The following is a 22,905-nucleotide window of genomic DNA, read 5'->3' as shown; positions in this document are numbered from 1 at the left end:
TTTATCCGTGACACCTTAAAGGCCGGTCCGTGAAAATATTGTCGGGCACAAACTGGTCCGTGGCGCAAAAACGGTTGGGGACCGCTGCATTAGATTATACATATCGTTAGCTTCATAGCATAATTGCCTAAGTCATTTGACTAAGTCAATGACTTAGGCACTTATGCTATGAAGCTAACGATATATAATAATGTATAATGGTAGTTTGTGTGTAGCGTTTGTGCCTGCTCAAGCGGTTTCTAAAGTTTAGCACTGACTAAGAAACCTGACATTTCCATGGCGACAGCAACTTCCACCAATCGGGGCAGGGATAGCTCAGTAGGTAGAGTGGTGGCCCCATGATCGGAAGGTCGGGGGTTCGATTCCCCTGAACAGCTACCCTGAGGTACCCCTGAGCAAGGTACTGTCCCCACACACTGCTCCCCGAGCGCCCAATGGCTGCCCACTGCTTCACTGAGTGAATGGGTTAAATGCAGAGAGGAATTTCCCCACGGGGATCAATAAAGTACACCTTCTTTCTTTCAATGAGACACTTTGCTGCCTTATGTTAGGACTGTGGGTAGAGTCATTCTTTTCTGTGACACTGTGAGTGAAACATGTTTTTGTTAAAGTAAGGTTGACATCACACAGACTTATGGTTTCTACAGGAGCTCATACCATCGTTTCACAGTGTCACAGCTACTTTTAGTGGTTACAACATTATGGTTCATGATCAGAATCCCTTTGAAGAATATGAATGAGCCCTGTAGCTGAGCGATTAGCCTTCTACACTTCTACTATCTCATTAAATGCCACATATCATTTTTTTCGAGTACTCGTGCCTGTATCTCACTAACGTTGGTTGTATCAGATTGTAGGAACAAGTGACCGCTTTGATCGTTAGTTTGAGGACTTGGGAATCAAAAGTCAAAGACCCACGCTTTATTGCGTCCACTGCATGCAACTGCTTGTCTCTTTGCTCTGTCACATCTCAGCTATGTGTGCGCTCGTTGCTTTGAGTCTTTCAGATTGAGTTATCTGGGTTATTTTAAGATTACTGGAATTATTCCCCCATCTTTGCTCTTTCCTGCCTCTTTCCTTTGTCGAGAGTTGGATGGTACTTACCATCTGAAATTCACAAATTAACATGATGCATCTTGTTTAATCCCTATAAAAACCTGAAAGGAATGACATAATCAAGCCGCGGCGCTTCAAATAACTTCTTCGCTCTCGGTGACCTCCTGTAGTCTCGCTGTCACTGTGATGGCTTTGGGTAGCAATTAGTATTTCCCAAAAATATTTAGCTTTTTTTTAAAGCAGGGAAAATGTGATGTAGAAATTATTCATGACCTTTAAGTCAAATTTCATTAAATGAAGCCATGTCAAAATTAATAAATAAATAAATCTTCAGCGATTATTTAAGACTTCCCCTTCCATACACTGCTATCGCCTACATGTCCAGATAACAGGCAGCTATTTATATCTTTAAAGGGCACATTAAACATGTGAGTTCTGCCTGTTCTTTATTGCTGGAGCAACACAACTCAATACTAATTCCTGTGTGACACTGAGCGCTCTAACAAAACCTTGCTAAAAGGTCATGTTTGCTTTGCAAAAATAAACTTAATTACACAAATAATCTGAGATCCCCAATGAGGTTTAGCCAATCTATATGTCAATGCGGCAGCCAGATAAGAGGCGGGAGGTGGTAAATAAGGCATAAACGCAGCTTGTAACTTTGTCCCCTCCCGCCATACGATACTATGCCCCTTCCAGTAATTACCGAACCACTCCCGCATCCCCCGTTTGAAATTTGATCATTGTCTGTCGGTGATAACACACTGTGCCAGACGGTTTATGCAGTGTGGCCTTGGCTCCACCACACTTCATTAGGGAGAGGGAGTGCAGAGAAAAAGGCACTGCGGAGGGATGGAATAGCCACTGCGACCTGCCCGCTCTCCGCTCTGCTGTAGAGCCTACAGAGGCTTGCTGAAGCCTGTTGGGGCAGCAGAGAGCCTTCACCTCGTGTTCGGTTGAGCACGAGGGGAGCCGCAGGGGAAGAAAGAGAGAATTTGGAGATAGTGATCTGGGGGTGCATTCACAGCTGTAGTTTGTTTTGAGAAGCAAGGAGGAGGATAAGAGCCTCTATCCCTGCTTTATACGAGCAAACATGCATTCAGGCGAGCGAAGGGATGGAAAAAAAAGGAGGAGAGGCTGACACAGATGATAATAGATGCTTTTGTTTGGTAAATGCAAATAAACCGGGGGCTTAATGTGAGTTAATGATGTCTATCTAGCCATCTTTCATCCTTGGGGGAAATAATTATTTAATTTCCTGCTGAATTTATTAATCTGCTCACTTACAAAGAATAGTTGCTCACATCTCTTTGAACCACTCCTCTTTACAGAAACTCTCTAAATCCTTTTGATTTCTAGGCTGAAACTTGGCAGCTTCAGCTCCCTCCACAGATTTTCTGCAGGACTGAGGTCTGGTCGATCTTCCCCTCATTGCAGTGGAATCGTTACTTGGTCCTTAGCAGGAACACCACAGCATAATGTTGCCGCCTCCTTGTTTCACCGTGGGGATGGTGTTGCTTGGGTCATACTCATGATTTTGAAAGAGCTGGATTTTGGTTTCGTTTGGTCACAGCACCTTCTCCCAAGCTTTCTCTGAATCATTTAGATGTAAACTTTATCTCTGTATAGCTATAAATAGTGTTTCTGGTTTCACCTCAAATTGCTTCAAACTGCAGCTATCATAAATGAGTTATTTGTGGTAACACTCCTCTCCTCTCGCCTCTTTATCAAGGATGAGTGAGCCATACCCGCAGATTGGAAGCAAAGGAGCTCTACTTCTAATGGTGCTTGTCATGAGCGTCTGGGAGATGTCTGTACCAGCAGAAGCAACAACAGGTGAGGAAACAAAAGCAGCTTTTACTTTGCTTCTTAAGTTTTCAGTGGTGGGCTGTAGTGCTGAACTGCTTCTGGGTATCACTGGTCTGGACTTTGAAAACAATTATGACCCAGTCAGTAATATATTCTTTTTTAAAGAATATATTCATAAAAATCATATATTTTTACTGTTTCTTTCCTTCATAGTATTAAAGACTAAGGCTGCTCATTGACTGTCTGATTTAGTGCCACAGTGCAAACCAGCAAGCAAAAAGTATTTTCACCAACAATTTGAGATGAATGCAGAATAATCTGTTTAGAATAACACCAGCTGTGTAACATTGCTTTCTTATCATTGTCCCTCACTCAAAAAGCTAAACTCTATAAATATGGGTTAGGGTTAGGGTCATGTTGGACATGAGATTTCTATCACTTCACTGAAATCATTCTCAGTTTGTGTTTGTGACCTGGAGGCGTTAACTTTCTATGAACTGTATGAATTTTTAGGCTGATTAGACAGCGAGACCTTCCCTCTGTAAATGAACGCCAGTGGCAGAAGTAGAAGATTCTGCTCATGAAGAAAGACTCATTTTGGACTGGAGTGGGAGCAAGCAATTGTAATATATATATATTAAAAAACACAAAAGCTAACTAATAAACTGAATTTGAGTAGCTTCCATGTTTAGCTCAGTGATTTACAAAATTATGATGTATGTGGCAGCACAACCAACAGGACCAGGGAGAGAGAGAGCAAGCAAACGCTCTGGTGTGGTGTTTATTTTCAATATAAATCTGGTCTGCTCCACCATGTAGCAATGCTGCCATTACTGTGGTGCAAGCCAGACCAGGAGTGTCCGCTGCAGCAGCAGCACGAATAACTGGACTGACCATTAGTAACTGATGCAGTTATGCATCTTAATAACATCTAAGCAAATTGTTAAGTTTGGGTTTTTTGACAGTAAGTCTTGAATAGTGGCAACACTGTGCTTTAAATTGCTTTCATCAGTGCTGTATGTCCTGAAGCAACAGGGCCAGTGGATTCTCTACCTCGGCTCTCAAACACTGATGTTCTGTAGGTTGTGTCGGCATTTTAAGCTGTCCTTTATGTTGATGCTTTTATCCTCTGGTTGTAAAAATGGAGGTGTATGAAGAGATAACAGGGCAAAGGCCGTGTCAGGAAACATGTTGATTACCAGTCGAGTAAGTCAAAAGATTATCAGCAAGGAGTCTGGTTTGTGTCCCAGTTGGTAACTTTGTGTTTTTGCTCAGTGATCTGTTTTGCTTACGTCACTGGATTCGCTGCTCAGGTTCAAGCTCTGAAACTATTTGGTTGGGTTTAGAAACAGATTGCCACAGCATGTTTGGGTTAAAACATGCTGCTATACCACAGTGGAAAAATGGCAGTGGGTTTATACCAATAATGCCAAGGGACTCACTGCAAGTGCTTATATATCAGCGAGCTATGAGTGACCCATCTCACTATTGCTATAACCTGTACAAAGAACACAATGTGTGCATCAGTGAGACAGCGGTAGCTCAGACAAAATCCAAGACGTGACCGTTTACATTCAGGTCTTACTTAATGCTCCAAAATGCAACCTTTTGATCTTCACACCTGCTCGAGTCCCGGTGTCCTTGGAGGTTCAAGGCACAAAGTTTTTTGTTCTTACAGCTTACAGCTCTAATACAAGTAATGTGTTACTGTAATCCGATTACTTTTGTCAAGTAACGGGTAAAGTAAGGGATTACTTACTCAAGGTAATTAGATTACTGTTACTTTCCCGTAAGCACGCTGCGTTACTAAACGGTGATTTTGTTTGTGAGAGTGTCTCATGAGTCATGACTGTGACGTAAGCACGTGCGACGTCTGTGGTAACAGACGTGTGCAGATATGGAGTGTGGGAGAGAGTACAACCGTGAAGCGTTTAAAGCTTGGAAATACTCACATTACTTTGATTCTGTAAAAGTGACAAAAACATTAGCGTCCGCTGTGCACTCTGTGTGGGAGGAAAACTTCTTTCTAAAGTGAAAAATTAGACTTCAAATCTGAGCGAGCAGCGAGCACGCTGCCACGGGAATGTGACATTCACAGAGAAACCCCTGGATCCCCCCACTGACATGACCACTGTGGGCAAACCTCCACCCGCCCCACTCCTGCTAAACAGGTGACAACAGATTTAAGAGCGACAGGACTCAGAGCTGCTGAATCTTTGATTTATTTTATTTTCTGCTGTGTTTTACGTGCATCTGTTTGAAAGAGTGTGAACACAAAAAATATTTTTTTAAATATGCTAGAATATGCAGAAAATTGGTTTAAATGTTCAACAATTTCTTTAAGTCAAAGACTGTTGCATATGATTTAATTTTTGCATAAAGTTAAAAGATTAAAAATAATGAAACAGGTTTTAAAAACAGACTTTTTCCATTTGATTCAGTTTTATGATGGATTATACAGAAAAAATAGAATTGGGCTGAAAGGTCTATTTCTTTATTATGTATCCAGGTTGTGTATCATGTTTTAAAAAGTAACGAAGTAACTAATTACTTTTGAAAATAACTAATCAGTAAAGTAACAGGATTACTTTTTTGGAGAAGTAATCAGTAACCAGGGGCGGAGCGTGGGGGTGGCTTACTGGGCTTAAGCCCGGGTTGTTTTGTCAGAAGCCCGGGGTCTTTTGGAGTGTAATTTTTTCATAGTTAGATGTCTGGCTGACAACTGTATAAAACAAAAAGTCCCCCCTGATATTGGTATGATCCGAGCTCAGGCACTAAGCGACTGAGCGAGGGGGCGGGGCAGCTGCCGCCTGTGAGTGCGCTGTTGGAGAAACGGAGCCAGCCATACTAAGGAGAGCTTAAGTTTGACCAGGGCCCTATTTCAGGAAGCCGGTTTAGAAAACTCAGAGTGAAAAACGATACTCAGGGTTGAGTAACCCCGAACTGTCCAACTCGGAATATTCGGTTCCAGAAAGGCTGATAACAATTAGTTCAGTCAACGCGGAGTTGCTTTAACCCCAAGTTAAGCGCGCGCACGAGGATACATAAAGCCCTGATTAGTGGAGCACAGATTAAGCGAGTCACCATGGAGACGGAGGGAAAGAAGGCGCGGTCAATGTATTTTACAGCGCTTGAGGCCGAAATTCTGATGGCAGCATATGCCGATAACATGCAAATTTTGCGGAAAAAAAGTAACACAGCCTCAGCTGCAAAAGAAAGGGAGCATGCATGGCAAAACATAGCCGACAGAGTCAATGCGTGAGTGTTAATTTAAACATTGATCTAGGGATTTCCACCCATTTAACACGTTATTTTATTATCCATCCATCCATTCGCTTCCGCTTATCCTTTTCAGGGTCGCGGGGGGCGCTGGAGCCTATCCCAGCTGTCATAGGGCGAAAGGCGGGGTACAACCTGGACAGGTCGCCAGTCTGTCGCAGGGCTAACACATAGGGACAGACAACCATTCACACCTAGTGGCAATTTGAATTATCCAATTAACCTATCCCCACAAGCTGCATGTCTTTGGACGGTGGGAGGAAGCCGGAGTACCCGGAGAGAACCCACGCAAACACGGGGAGAACATGCAAACTCCACACAGAAAGACCCCGGCCTGATGGTGGAATTGAACTCAGGACCTTCTTGCTGTGCGGCAACAGTGCTAACCACCGTGCCACCGTGCTGCCATTTTATTATATTATATTTTATTTTTTATTTTATACATTTTATTTTGTGATGTGATGTGAGCGCAGGTGCAACCCAACAGGCCCCAAACGTTCCTGGCAGCAAGTAAAAATGAAATATAAAAATATAGTCCAAACAGGTAAGGTGTAATTGTATTATGAGCCATAGTGCTTGGTCTGTTTGTACTATATAAATCAATTGCAGTTAGATTCTACATTAATTTTCTTTCTGTAAGCACTTATTGAAATTATCTGAGCACATTACAAGTACATATTTGCTTACTCTGTATGCTCAAATGTGACCCCGTTATAGCCAACAGAAAAAAAGCGGAGGCCCGAAAAACAGGTGGGGGTCCTCCACCACCACCACCACTCACAGAGGCTGAGCAGTTGGCTTCCACATTTGTGATAATGTTGGCAGCATCACATATGATCTTCACAGTGCAGAGAACACAAATTAGCATCCATTACTATAATGAAATAATTTGTTAGTTTGAAATGCTACAGGGAACTATGTACCTGTACATTAATGCTGTGGAAAGACTTCCTGTTCACATAGTCTCCTTCATTTACTGAAGGAGCAATGATTGGAATGTGAGTGCCATCTATACAGCCAATCACGCCTGGGAACCCTGAAAATAAATGTAAAATTTAAGTAGTAGTCCAAGTATCACCACATCATGTATTAAGTTTTGTTCATCCTGATACCTGCAATTTTGTGGCATCCCTCTTTGATAAATCTTGTGGGTCTATGACCGGGGAACACCACAAACGAGTACAGGAGACGTTTCAGTGCAACTGTAACATTCCTGACTGCCCGACAGACGGTAGCCTTGGAAACGTGCTCAGCGTCACCAATATTATACAGAAAGCTCCCGTTTGCAAGAAACCGAAGTGCAATACAAATAATATGTAATGAACTGAGAGAATGTCCGCGATGTGTCACATGCGTAATATATGGCCTGAGGATGTTATTAAAATAAATTATAGATTGTGCTGAAAAACGGTAACGTTCGCACAGAAAATCATCAGGAAATGATAAAATGTCCGAACGCGCTCTGATCACTCTCTCCTGGCGGAGAGCTCTGCGGAGAATTTGGGCTTCAACATCTACTGGCTCTTCAAGGAAGGAGCACGCCATGTCTGACACTTCCTACAGTCAGGTTTCCGACAAAGAGGCGGAGAAAGTTAGGGTTAGTTGAAGTAAACCTGCTAGGGGGCAGGTTAGCTTCACGGAGTGTGTCGTCATAGTAACTCACTCAGAATTAATCTAAACTCGCTTTGTGAAACCGACAACCCAGAGTTTTCGTTAACTCAGGGTTTACTTACTCAGAGTTTGCACTAAACCGGCTTCCTGAAATAGGGCCCAGGGGCCTGTTCTTCGTACCTCACTAAGTAGGTTAGCTGGATTAGATTGTTGACGATTTTGCGTGATCTTGGATCGTTCGGTTCCCCGAAGCTCATCCGGGACTTGCTGCCATAGCAACAGAGCCGTAAGCTTAAACCTGCTCGGGAGCAGGTTTACTTTATGTAAACAGGATTAGATCGCGGCCACGCAGGTATGTCCGCTTCATTTATACGAAAGCAACAGCGATATTCCACCACTGTTTCACCATAAATAAATAACATCAATGTAACTAAAGATAATGCAGCACCTGATCCTTCTATTGATTTCATACAGATACATACAGGTCATTTCCTAAAAAAGGGAAATGTACTATTAACATTCTATTACATGTATGTGATTATTACAGATGTAATTCATATGTCAGAGTAGTAATTGTAAATTACTTCGTGTAAACAAGATGAGAGACCACGGCTATAAAAGCGAAGGTGGATTTGGGAAGCCTGTCGCAGCCATGTCCTGTCCGTATACGCGAGCCACCCATTGCGGAAGGTGCAAGATTGATAAGGAGAGTCCTCAGAATTCAGCGTATATTGCGGGATAGACAGGATCCTTTAGCTCAGCGCGACAGTGTGCTCATTGAGAGATATCGATATTCCCGTGAGGGTATTATTTACTTAACCAACTTGTTGACGAGGGGGTGCAGGACCACCACCTGTCTTTTTTTTGCTCTGCCCTTTTCTTGGTTGCTGTTATGAACAAACAAACAGATTATTCCAGGGTCTCTTTCCAAGAGACTAAAAGCAATATAAGTGATAAATATTACCATTCTGTAGAATATTCTTATATTTCACTTTTACTTGTTCCCATGTTCTAGTGGGTCCTGTTGTGGCTCTAATGTGTAAGGGGATATAATATAACATAATATAATATAATGTAATATATTATTGGATAATATAGTGTAATATAATAAATCTACCCTACCGCCTACTGGTGTTGGCCAGAGGGGCCGATGGCGCGATATGGCAGCCTGGCTTCTGTCAGTCTGCCCCAGGGCAGCTGTGGCTACAACCGTAGCTGCCTCCACCAGTGTGTGAATGTGAGAGTGAATGAATAGTGGCATTGTAAAGCGCTTTGGGTGCCTTGAAAAGCGCTATACAAATCCACTCCATTATTATTGTTATTATTAAATTACTTACGAGTTTAATTTGTCAGCAACTTTCTGCCAGCCCTCTCTCCTTGCTTTTGCAGCCTTTGCAGTGTTCCCTTGCGTTCTGATTAAACTTTGAAACTCCTGAAATCCCTCACTCAAGAGTTCTTGCTCTGCTGCCGAAGAATACCGAGCGCGCTCCTTCGACATTTTCGCCGACCAATCAGAGGGTTGCCGATCAATGTTTCTACTATCGATGCGTAGCCCCTTTTACGACACCCAGTGATCTCACATTACTTCATCCAGCTGTACTGATCGTCAACAGCAGGTGTGTTCGGAGAACCGGATTAGCGAGCTCACGGTTAGCGCGATGGTTTGGTCTTGGATGTTTCATTTGATCTTGGATGTAGTAAGCGACGTATGAAGAACGGGCCCCTGGGTACCAAAGCAAATCATTCATACCGTACAAATAATGTAAATATGACGGTGCATCACGAAAGATTGATATCAAACTGATCACTTGACCAATATTACGTTACTTGCTCTTCAAGTGAATCAACATATTTTCAGTTCTTACCCTCCCCGACTAAATCGGTTTCAGTTATGTACTGAAACATAAGAATGGACATTAGAGGGTTCTTTCAAAGAAAAAACTCAGGTAAATGTTATTTTATATATTATGCTTTGTATGTTGTTCAGTATATTTCTATGCAAAACAAGAGGGATTTCAGTACACAGCAGGATATTCACATTTGTAACCAGATATTTACACTTTAGGGAGAAAACATAAAACATTTTTACTGTAAAACATCAATTTAGAGTAAACTTTTGTTTTAGATAAATATTGAAATATCTTTTGAATTAGTTAAATGTCAGAATAAAGAGAGACAGAGCTTTCTGTTTTTTTATCACTTTGATCAAATTTAGGAGTACATATACACTAAGTTTGTTAATTAATAAGAAACTCCAGACGATTCCATTCTGAGCTCAAGAAGCTTCTGATAGGTTAGTAGAGTCCATGTGAGTAAATTGGTGGCACAGCTGTGGATGCATATAAGGCAAAACACAGAGCCTGTTTCTTTGACATGGGAAAATTAAAAGATATCAACCAAAACACCAGGAAAAGAACTGTGGAGCTCCATAAATGTGGCTCAAGTTTGAATACAATTTGGTGCCATTTGCAATTAAGAAATACAGACAGTTTCTCTCTTTACTCTTAAAGTTAACAAATATGTTTTTTATATTTATCTAAAAAATAAACATTTAGTCTGATTTGATCTTACAATTAAAAAAGTGTTTGTGTTTTGATCTGAAGAGTTTGTAAATATCTGGTTTCAACTGTATATTTGATGATTGTCAGCACAAAGAGGGAGAGAGAGGAGCAGAGAGGGAGATGGAGAATGAGGACAGAACAGAGATGAACAAGAGCAGGTGAGACACATGTTAGTCAAATGGTTGTTTACCAAAAGTATCACCGTATCATAGGTCCTCATGTATCTCGTACCTAGTGTTTCTTTTTAGGTATACTATTTTTCAAATTCTACATTTATTAAGTTATGCAGGCTTGTTTGCACAACAAGGCTAAATAATTATATAAACTTTTCTCAATCTAAATATTGTACTTTGGTAGAATTAAAAAATAAGTGTAGTGCAGGTCTATGATGATTTTTAGTGCTACGATCATCTAGTTCTGATTCTGGTTCTGTCTTGGTTAAGTCCTCAGTAGTCCTGGTTTTGAACTCTTGTAGTCCTGTTTTAATTCTGGATCAGTTCTGGGTCTGGTTGAATTGGGGTTTAGTCCTCGTGTCTTGATACAGCCCGACTTTGTTCTGCCTTGCTGCTTAATTAAAAAACTAGTTTAAGGTGTCCTGCATATGTGATATATATTTTTCCCTATATGAAGTCATTCTTTTTTGAACAAAACTCAAAACAGAGCCTATTAATCTTTCAGTCATTTCTAACCCCCCCCCCCCCCCAAAAAAAAATAAAAAATCCCACATGCATACTACCCTTTAGGGCTAAGCCCCGGGTGTCTCAAATGTCTGGCTCCGCCTCTGTCAGTAACTAATTACTTTTTTCAAGTAACTTGACCACACAATGAAAACGTCATCAGGGCTGATCCGCGGCACAGAACACTGTACAAGTCTTCTAGTTCTGGGCTTCCTCTCTTTTAACTGAAATATTAATATAAGAAACTAGCAGAATAACAAAGTCACTCATTTCATGTCCTTCTGGAGCAGGTTCAGCAAATGTCAGATCTGATGCAGAGACAGAGGTTTTTATTAGGTGTCTCAGTCACATCATGTGCTCTGTCTGATTAATCAAGTGGCCTAAAGAGGCTCAACATAATGCATCTCCCCATGCCAAGACATAAACAACTTTCCTCTCTCTATAAGTTTGGTTAGTGCCGTTCCATCCATTCACTCAGCTCTCTGGGAGCTACTGAGACCCGCGGAGGCTTGTGCGATTCTCCCAAAACAGAGTGACAAATGCAAAGCGGCACACAGAACAAATGCACTGAGGAGAGCTGCCACATAGGCTGCCACTTCTCATGCAAGATGTTACGAAAGGAATTTGTCACCATTCTGCATCACAAATAAAATTTCACAGTGGTAATTGGATTGAAACGGCTACTTTGGTGGTATGAGTCAAACTCGTCTCCCATTGCCTAATTAAAAGTGTTGTTGAGTCGTCACCAGTAAACCCACAGAGATCAATTATGGCAACTCAGCAACATTACAAGCAAAGACCAACCCACATGTTTCATCACTGGGAGTCCCACTGACAATGCACAGCCTCAGGTAATTGGTGGTATGCAGGCAGTTCTGCTGCCAGACAGGATGTCCATTCGTGAGCATGACAGAAATTGCACACACCTCTCTCCTCTTTGTCCACCAATTACACTGGGAGTGCAGCGCTTTGATGTGAGTGGCTTTGATTGGCAGCCATCCCCCATTCAAGGCGCTCATCATTTCAGCAGGAAGAAGATCAGAATAATCTCGCACGTGCTCCATTTCACCCGGATAGCCACCGCCGCCCACTAATTTCCCCTGAGTGTTATTTGTATCGCTGTAAACCTGTTATCATTTAAGAGATAAAATGATGCCAGAACATGTCCAATAGAGACATGTTCTGGCTTCTGGAAGAAGGAGGGACCTAAGCTCACTTGCTGGCAAGAGGGACAAATTTATTTCATTTCAACAAGATGAAAAACTATTTTAATAATGCACAGACATGAGGTTTTGCTTCTTTAGATAACCAGTTTGTGTCAGCAAAGACAGGATCATGGCTGCGCCATCAAACGTGCTGCTCTCTGACAGTTATGCAAATTTGGTTTATTTTCTGCTCTGATTTCTTAAAAAGAAGGTTTGCCTTTGCACTCTCCTGTCAAGCCAGCTTGCTACAGAGGAGTCTGTCCTTTACAACAGTGGATGTTTACAACACAAACTTAATAAGTGTCTCTGGTCACTCCGTTCACCTTTGTGCTTGTGCCTTATTGAGCAGAGATAGGAGTCAGACAGGATGGCTTGGATCTAAAGTCATGGGGACATCTGATTTATTTTAAATAGCATCTACAATAATCGACTGTACATTGATTCTAAATGCGTTGCTATTTGTTTTTCCTCCTGTGCCTTTTGTGTCTTCTGATAGTAAATGTAAATATGTGTATGCATCAAAACAACCACAGAACTTGCAGTGATGCATCTTACGTTAAATAAAGGAGGTGCTTTGTATAAGTCTGAAGGGAGCTGTTAAAACTTTCCTGTCTGCATGGTATATAGGAAGCTAAGCCAATGGTGTGTTAGCTTTATACCATGGAGATGGCTTCCTGGTTTGGTCCAGAGGTCATTTCTTTTAAATTAAATGAAAACAAAACAGGGGTTGTCATTTTGGTAATTTCGTTAATAATCACATTGACAGTGCTCTAGGCCCATTATCTTCCTATTGTAAGAAAAAAACCCTCGATGGTTCCTTCAAACTATGTGGGCAGGTGACAGCAGTAGTCCAATCCAGCCTTTTTCATTTAAGACAGCTAGCTAAGGTAAAGCCATACCTTCCAGCTAATGTCTTTGAACGTGTTATTCATCTTTTTATTACTTGCAGACTGGACTGCTGCAATTCTTTGTACTTTACTCTTTATCGTCTGCAGCTGGTCCAAAATGCAGCTGCTCGTCTGCTAACTGGCACTAAACAGTAAGATCATATTACCCCAGTTTTAGCATCTCTACACTGACTTCCTTACAGGATCCAATTTAAACTCTTACTCCTTGTTTTTAAGGCACTTAACGGCCGAGCCCCTTCGTACCCGTCTGAGCTCCTATTTATTTATGCTCTAGAGAAAACCATGAGGTCCAGTTCAAAACTAATGTTATCCATTCCACGGACTAAACTGAAGTCTTGTGGCGACAGGTCCCAGAGCAATAGTCTACCCTTAAATATTAGATCTGCACAAACACTTGATCACATTTTTATGGTCACACTTTGACCAAGTATTTTGGTTTTAACAGCCTTAGTTGTTTTTTTTAGTTGTTTTCCTTTAGTTATTTTATTTATTTATTTATTTTTCTATATTTTACTGCATTATTCTACATTGTTAAGCACTTTGTGCAGCATGGACTATTTGGAAATGGGCTATATAAATAAACTTGACCTATTTCCTGCACCTTATCGACACTGTGACCCCAGGAAGTGAATGTAGTTGAAAGACAAATAGGGTCCAAATTCATGGGCTGCATCCTCCTGAGGCCGCATTTGTAGGCAGAGACTCCTCCGAATGCAGCCGACAAATGCGTTCTCCTTTTCCCCGAATTTGAAGGATGGGTCGGGTGTGTCCTTTGTGGCCCACCATATCCCAGAATTCATAGCGTGGCCCAGCCAAACTCCAGTTTTTACTCTTCCTGGGTCACAAAATAAACTTTTAAGATATTTTCAGGTGAGAATGTAACTGTGTAAACTTCAAATATCTGCTCGATTTATCAAGACATCACATTTTTGCAAAAGTGCCCCGATGTTTTCGGTTTTATTTGTTCCTGAGTAAATTGGTTTTGCTGAGATTAAAGTTATAGTTTTCACACAGCTGAATAAATGTCAAATAGAAAACTGATTAAACAGAATTTACTCCAGTGTCCTGTTATATTTTCAATAGAAATGGGCAGATGGCCAAGTTTATGAAACTCTACCGAGACAGCTGTTGATGCAAAACTGAAGGCTAGACCGTCCCATTTCACAGCTGCTCACTTCCGGCCCACGTAGACTGCGAAGGTCTGGTCCTCAGGAGGATGCAGCCTATGATGTGGACGCCCCCATAGGCCTGGTCTCAGAGCTGAACCGGGCTAGCTAGGTTACGCTAACTTCCAGCCTCAGACAATCCAAGTTAACCAGTTCATGGAACAAACATGGAACTATTTGTTATAGCAGCGGTTGGTGAGGCGACTAAAGGACTGACCCCAAACAGCCACCAGTATTTGAAATATAATTCTTCTGTTATTTTTTCTTTCTTTTATTTGGCTTTTATTTATATCTTATGTAATTTTCTTTTTTGATTCCAATGTACAGCACTTTCTGTCAGCTGTGGTTGTTTTGCTTTATAAATAAAGGTGATTGATTGATTGATTGTTAGTACACTTCTGTGCACTACACTGTGCATATGCTACGCGAGTTATGTGGTGCATGAATTCCAACAGGTCAGTGTTTGTAACAATCACAGAGATGAGCTATCAAATGTAGGATACTGAAACTGGGCATTCAAGCAAAGTGAACTATGCAGGTAGACAAAAATGTCATGCAGGAAAAGAGCATCGAGGAACTGAAAAAAAGGGGCAGAACTGGAAGACTGCTAGGAACACCAGAAAGTGTGATGCTAAGCACTCAAAGATAATCTGGCCAGCATGAACACATTTATTTTAATTCTTTTAAAGTGAAGATTACACATGGACACAAAGTAAAGCCAAGCACATGTAATGTTGTTGCCTAAAAAAAAGACTCTCTTCTTGTTAGCTAGCTAGCTTGACAATGGAACTAGAATAGACACAAATCTTTCTACTACTTGGGTAAAACTAAATAACGGTCTTTCTGTTATGTGCGTTGCTAGACCACAGTCAGGGCTAAACATATCATGCTGTACAAGTTTTTTTACCTGTTACAAAGGCTGGACATGTCTCCTTGATACAAGATGTTTGCATAAATAGAAGATTTTGTGTGTTGATATGTAGATACTAACAGTAATAGATGATATGATAAACGTGTAATGTTTGAAGCAAAGACTAAAATTATAAAATTTTGCAAAACCTTTAAGAAACAGCTCAAGAAAAACATTCCACATACCATGTGCCACTAAGCATTCACAGACTATAACCTTGATGTACTAAGGCTTGCTTTGTAAGAGCTGCTCTTCAATAAAGCTTAAAACCTAATCAATCAGTTATGTGAAAAACAACCGTAGGACTTGAAGAGTTTTTACCAGAAAAGCAGTAGGAAGGCATCTCTACCTAATTTTTATATTGCATTGCCATCTCGGCAAACAGTGCTTGTGGTCACCCAAGTGGGTTGTAGAGAGCTTAAATTCTGACCTTCAAATTGTGCTGGCCTTGAATTTCAGTGTCTACAATGGGAAACCACTTAGCAAGAATCAAAGCACACAGGTCGGTAAGTAGAACTCGAACCTGAGAGGAGTGAAATATTTCTGAAGGTTTATACTCAGTATTTTTAGACGTTAGCAGCACTCAGGTAGCACTGAGCTGGTACAGGTGAAGATTCAGTTTGCAGTATAGCATCTGAGGTGCCTTCTGTATGTACTACTGTAAATGTTACACTGAGGTATGACCTCCATGTCTGGCTTCCATTCTGTGTTGTATGCATCAAAGATTGTTGCTTGCTCTGCACCTTGCACTTTCTGCTCTTTGTAATAAAAAAGATTTATATGTTGGATAACAAGCATCCTGCCAAGAAAGGAAAACATTCCTTGCACCCTTGAGAGAGCAGTAACTAACACTCGGAGACACTATTGGACCCCCATATTAAACATAACAAACAAACCATATTCTCATTTGCATCGAGTTCAGTGTCCTGAATCAGATTTGCGAACATGGTTGCAAGATTGTGCCTCATGTGAAAAAACCCGTCATGTGTCGCTGCTCAAAACAGCTACGAATAAAGCAATAAATAGAACGACACTTCCTCTTCTCATTATGAAGGTTTGCAAAGGGGGAATCGCACTCGGTGAGCTCATTGTTAAAGGTGTTTTCTCTCTACGTGAGGCGGTGTTTCTGGCTGCACACAATGCAGCATATAGAGCAAAGCAATGATTGCATTATCATTCACAACAGCTTCATGAATGATACAGAGCAGGGATGCATTTGCAGTTTCTCCGTCTCCAGAGACCAATGTATAAAAGCTTCTTAAGCAAAGTAATTTCAGTCGTGCACAGAGAGGGAAAAAATGCCCATCCCTCCACACGGAAACAGCTTTGGTTCAAAGGATCGTCTTAAAGGAGCGAATGCTTGGGCAGCATCAAAAGTTGGGAGATGGAGTAGGAGATGATCTTGTGATCGAAAGACCTGACTGCTCCGCCACAAGCAGAGACTGTTAGCTGCTACCGTCACAGTGACAGATTGTTTTTGTATTTTGTAAAATCAGTGTGAGTGTGGGAATTCCCTTCAGCGTAATCATTCAGCATATAGAGCAGCTCGATAGAGTTCGACAGGCGTGTCTTACGGTTTGAAATAGATGCAGTGAGACGGAGGATGTATAACCGTAGCAAACAAGGAAAATATTGGAAAAGTTTATTGTAGGTAAAGTTTTCCCTTCAGCGTGTTTTATGTTGCGAAATGGTGCGTTCTAACCCAGCGGTCCCCAACCTTTTTTGCGCTTGGACCGCTTTATGTCCGACAATATTTTTACGGACCGAACTTTAACATGTTGCGGATAAATACAACAAAATAAAACCAGTACCGGTACCAAAAAAGAACAATTATTCATAACACACGGGGAAAGACCCAGGGAAACAGAGTTAACGATAAAAATCCTGAAAACCATAAATTTCACACCCGAGCCTCAACTCTAGCGGCCCGGCACCAAACCGGTCCGTGGCCCGGGGGTTGGGGACCACTGTTTTCCCCTAAACCTTTGATGCCTAAACTTGAACTTCAGCTGGTCATCTTGACTGCGTCTATGAGCCTAAATACATATAAAGCTGGAACGGAGTACCCGCTAAGGTTGCTGTTGATGCTCACATCACTAACAAGGCGATGTGTTTTATAGTGAAAGGGTCAGTCAGCAGCAAGAATATCGCTCCACATGCAAATTGGCTTCTTTCTTTGGTTGACCACGAGAACATTGCATGATGTCATGTGGATAAATCAATGCTCAAAGGACTGGACACAAATAGAGGATCTCTGAGTAAGGCTTCAAAGCAGTGATTTTCAGAGGTCAGCCCTATGAACATGTTTCATGTTACGCATTATAAAGACTAAGGGCCAAGAATCAGAAAAGACGAGTCATGGGTTACATTCCTACTCGTGACTGTACTGTGATCAGTAAGAGAAGGGTGCTTTGAAAAAGAAATGACATAAAGTTTAAAGGACAGAGATAAGGTAGAGGTGAAAGACTGAAGGAGAAAGAAATACACCAAAGAAAATGTCTTAGTTCATTTCAAACATTTGATCTTTTTTTTTTTTTAAATAATTCATTGGAGTATTAAATTAGAGCTTTTGGATATGGGATGTGTTTAAATTCATGTCACTTAGATGACACCTAATAAGAAACATGTTAGTCACTGGTACTGATCTACATCCTTTGAACAATCATCAGAGAATAGAAATGAATGCCAAGAGGAAGGCTGTATATGAATAGCACATTATTAGGAGCCATTCAGAGGACAGCCTAACTGTATTTTATCTTAAGATGAAAAATCTACTAAGTGATACAGTTTAGGAAATTTAAATGTGTCAATTTTGACTATCACGTACAATTTTATGGTGCATTTAGAGCCTCGTATTCACTGTCAGCTGTGCAATTATTGATCAGTCTTACTGGCGTATACATACTATGGTGGGAGCAGCAGGGCAGAGAGCACATCTAGTTCTCACTGGGTTTCAGAGCTCAGAGTTGTGAGAGAATCATAAGAGAGCAACTATCAGCCTCTGGGCTTAAACACGCCAGATGTGAGGAATAATGTGTCATGCGACTCAGTTTTCGCAGTGGCATGCTGAGCATATTGTACCGAAGGTAAAAACGGTGAAGTGTTGGCTCATATGGATATCAGCAGACTCTCTGTATCATTTCCAGTCTGTGGATTCATCGAAGGAAGCGCGGAAATTTTGTTCTACAACACTGCAAATTTCACTGAGGAAATGCATTCAAGTTTACTATAAAACAATATACAGTCAAATGCATTTCTTTACATTGTGTATATATTTTTGTTATAAATTCTTGATGAACGTTTTTACTTACATTGTTCCTTATTATTCATAATTCTTTTTCTTTTTAGCTTCAGAGTTTTTGTACCAGGGGGTCGTGTTTACCCCCACAGGCACGATTCACTAGCTTTGCAAAGCAGCAGACTGCTCACTCTGCCTCTGGAAATTTCCAGCAGGGTTCATATTTCTGGCTTTCTCTCACTAATATAGTTGGGGGGATTTATTTTCCAAAATTCCCTTTGGCTGATATATATATATTTTTTGCTTTAAAATACTAAAATAAACCAAATCTTGTAAACCAAAATAACAATTGTGCTTCCCATCTTTACTGCACATAATCGTCTTGGTTTCCTGCAAGGTAATGTAAAATGCCAGAAGGCGTTTGTTTGTAACTGGATTTGCTCTGCATTAGATTATCCTCAAACACAAATGTAGTGAAATGGACTGGTACTAAACAGTCCGCTGGGGCAACATTACACATCTTTGTTAACAGTAACAGTGGTAGAAAGTTTGAAAAATGCTCTGTGGCATCCATAATATTACAAAATTGTATGATATGTAGATATTTCTGTGTTTTTTAAAACAGATTCTTCTTCCTCGTTATATTTTATGCAAAGGTGTAATTGTTATGTTTTGTTTGGCAAGTAGGTAGTTTCATCATTTGCAGTTGTTTTTTTTGCCTGTTACGATCACATTGACAGTTCTACTTGCCCAGAGCGAGGCCTGTAATCCCAAAGGTGCTACGGAGGAAACAACCGGCTCTCAGTGCTGGAGCTGTTCCAGCGATTATCATGAGGAATGTGAGGTCCTTGGACAATAAGATGGACGAGCTTAGCGAGCTGATTAAGACCCAGAGGGAACACAGTGAGTGTGGTTTGATGTTTTTCATGGAGACACTCACGTTCCCCAGACTACAGTGTCACACTACCTGGCTTCGGGAGTTTTCGTGCAGACAGGGACGTTAATCTAAGAGAGAAGAGGAAATGTGGAGGGACTGCACTGTGTGGGGATGAAACCCAGCGTAGTCCTGGATATTTTACCATAAAGAGATGTTTCTGTGGCCTGCATGTTGAGCTGTTAGCTGTCGATCACACATCCATCTTAGTCGCAGAGAGAAACAGAAACGCTGCTGCTATTTGAATTCAGTTTAAATCAAGATCATATTCGCATTCGTCCATCCGCTGCCACAGAGGTCATCAGAATGACTGTGGGTGTGGTGAATGACTATGGATCATAACCATCCTGCCCATCTGTAGTTATTATTTTATTAAGCTCCCTGGTGTAATATCTTTAGGTTTTGGTTTATAGAGCCGTTCAATTTATTTGAACCTTTCTGAGCTATTTTTGGTACAGTGTACAAATTTACAGGAGAAGCTGTCTTTTATAGCCTGTTCTGGTTATAACAAATGTACCTGGGTTGATTTTCTTTTAATTACCTGCTTCATTTTGTTAGGACGTGCATTATAGTTTGCTATAGCCGTGGTTGCATTGACAGGCAGGTCAAATGGGCTCTCAGCCGTCTGCTAGGTGTCATCTCAGCCACCTCATGCAGTGTTTGTTGTGTTTGTGCCTTTTGGGGAATTTTTTTCAATACAATTATCTGACAAATAATCTGGTTTGCTGTGTGGTTTACAGCCACATTAGCCCCTCCAGTTGGCCTATGTTCCATTTTTGAGTAAAATTGCATCTTATTTTTATGTTAATTAGCACATATTAGCAGGTACTATGTGTCTGTGGGATACTCCTGTTAAGAAAGTGAATGTTTCATATAATTAACAATTTTCACATCAGAAAAATTCATGTAAGAACATTTGCATAGGTTCAGTAATAATAATAATACTGTTTTTTATTTTTATCTGTACTTGTTCAGTTGATATTTTTCCATTTAGAAAATCACTGCTTTCCATTAAAAAAAATAAAATAAAATAGTTCTTCTAATATGTAACTATAAATGTGGCTAAATATGGTTGTGGTGGAGGTGTGGTCAGCTGCAGGGGAGGAGTGGCGCAGTGAGCTCAAGGGGGCGGAGCCAAGGCTGGAGGGACAGGTGGAGATGATTTGCCTAATGAGGTTTTTCTCTTTTTATATAGTAAAGCCGGAGACCAGAGAGGGGGGGGGGGGAGTGTGTGTGTGCGTGTGCAGACGACTAACTGGAAAGTTAGCGAACATGGTGCCAAACCATAAAAACGTGTGATGCTTCAATAAACAGTCCTCAAGTGTACATCGTGACGATGTGTTGGTTCGATCTTTACAGTGGTTAAATAATATACAGTAATTATAAGGTATTGTCTGAATTATAGACAATGCAGGCTCTTATCTATTGGTTCATCATTCTGGACACGATTTTTATTGTCTTGTCCTGTTTCTGAATTAGTTTCGCATCCCAGAACACAATCCAGCACCAGCCCCAGCTCGTTTGTAGTATTTCATGTTGGAAAAAATGAATATTTTCCACTTTGGCGATTGGAGTTGCAGTTGCTGGAGAATCATCTCAATTCAACTAAAACACATCACAGATTTTTAACTGTCATTTTTTAAAAATATGTTGTTTATTCAAAATGTATCAACTGGTTAGATTTAGGCATTAAAAATGACTTCATTATGTTAAAAAAAAATAAATCAGGGATTTGGTTGAAATGCAGTGATTTTCTTAGTTTATAGCTGTTTTTGGGTGACTACGTCACATTTTACTAAACTATAAGCATTAAAGTAGACAGTTTGGTGTGGTTTGGTCCAAAGCCTCCTCATTCTTGGTCTTACCTTGCTCGCCATAACTTAAAAAAACCTGGAAATATTCCTGCTGTTAGTATAACCTAACTTTATTTCTCTTTATGCTGTAATTGGAACACCAACATTCTCTTGCGTCTCTCACTTATCTCAATTCCAACAATGTGTCTGCTAGAGGCGGGCAGATTGATCGAGGTATTGATATCAAGGCTGGTATTGGTATCATATTGATACTAGTGTGACAGGATCAATACTTTGTTTCTGTTCCCCAAGTTCAGGATGTAGCCAAATGAATTATGTTAAATTATTGTTGTTGTTTGGAAATGAAAAATGTGCTACTCTCCCCTGCATACGCTGCCTTTAGAGGATAAGAGTCTGTGTCAGTATCACAGTATATACTTGGTATTTGACTGATACCAAAATATGCAGTATCACACACCACTAATGTCTTCACAGAAGAAGTACTACCTACTCTATAAGTAGTTATGAGTACTCACTCATAAATATTTATAGTTTCCAGCGTCCTTCTCAAAAAGGCTTGTCTAGTTTTTCATGCATGGCTGTTTTCATTTTTGCCATTTTTGGATAGAACCACAGTTGAGATGCAGACAGGACATATAGGACAAGAGAAAAGGCTACAACAAGCAACAAAAGTCCCCAGCCAGAGTCAGACTGGGGACGATGCAGTTACATGACATGCTTAGCCATCAGGGAGTCCCTGCATCCTGTTATTTAAATTTCATGGCATGATGCTGGTGCTATAAAATTTTGAAGGACGAATCTAAAAACATAACCGCGGCAGCAGCAGCTGTGGTGTATCCGGAGCCAGAGGGATCCTCTCTGTCAAAGCGGAGCACAGCAGGCTAAAAGATGGACTCTGTGTGAGGAGGACTGAATGATTCCTGAGTGAAATGCTTTTCTCTGTATCTGCTGGCAGTGTGCGCTGAGCAGGCATCCAAAAAGAACTCTAAATCCAGTCAGAAACACCATTGCTTCTCAGTATGTAGCCGCTGGCAGCACAAAGACCTAAAGCAGCTCAGCTTACTGTGTGTTTGTCTTTCATATCTTTTTTTCTTATTTGCAGTAAGCATCCCGCTACTTTTGGATGGCTACCTACCTGGTGATTTGAGAAAGGATGGTGAGGATAGAGCAGACACGCATAATCAAAAACAGGACGTCCCCTTGCTCTTCCTGTGTTGTTGTTTCTTTGCTTTTTGTATTTTAAGTATTGTGGGTTTTTTTGCCCGATGATAACATGTATAATATGTGTGAAATATTTGATCCTATCACTTTGTAGAGATTAGATAACCAAAAACATGGAGCAGCAAATATCAGAGCCTCAGTAAAAGTCATATTTTCTGAACTCAAATAAGATAACAGATGCTTTTGTGTTGTCAGATTTAATATCATTCGGTCTCAGAAAAGCAGCTGATTCTATCACCTTTAGAGCTGCTTGTTACAGCAGCCAAACTGTTGCTGTCCACAGACGTAACACGCTGAAGTGAAAATGAAATTAACCAGGCTTAGTTGAGTTGCTCGAGTATAGACTGTTAGGACCAGTTTCATGCAGTCGTTTCAGATTTACTGTTTACCGCAGCGGCAGCAGTGTGTATCTCAGCAGAAGGACACCTCATGAAAATGTCACATGCAATTAAAAGAGGATGGAGCAGCTCAGGCTCTAAATAATTCAGACAATAGAGCGTGATCTGGAAATTGGCT

At 40.8% G+C, this 22,905-nt stretch overlaps 1 protein-coding gene across 1 annotated transcript in view; it reads left to right on the top strand.

Annotated features, from left to right (window-relative positions):
• The first annotated feature begins 2,789 nt into the window (after positions 1-2,789).
• The window catches only part of LOC146615428 (chemokine-like protein TAFA-2), a 27,703-nt gene continuing 7,587 nt past the window's right edge, over positions 2,790-22,905 (top strand). The window contains exon 1 of the mRNA XM_085375884.1: positions 2,790-2,892. Coding sequence (XP_085232010.1) covers positions 2,790-2,892 — 103 coding nt within the window. The remainder of the gene's footprint in view (positions 2,893-22,905) is intronic.

The sequence above is a fragment of the Diplotaxodon limnothrissa genome, linkage group LG17, assembly GCF_057381915.1.
Source record: "Diplotaxodon limnothrissa isolate DT_005_m linkage group LG17, D_limnothrissa_male_GT1.1, whole genome shotgun sequence".
NCBI classification, from domain to species: Eukaryota; Metazoa; Chordata; class Actinopteri; order Cichliformes; family Cichlidae; genus Diplotaxodon; species Diplotaxodon limnothrissa.
This window is presented reverse-complemented; position numbering and strand designations above follow the sequence as displayed.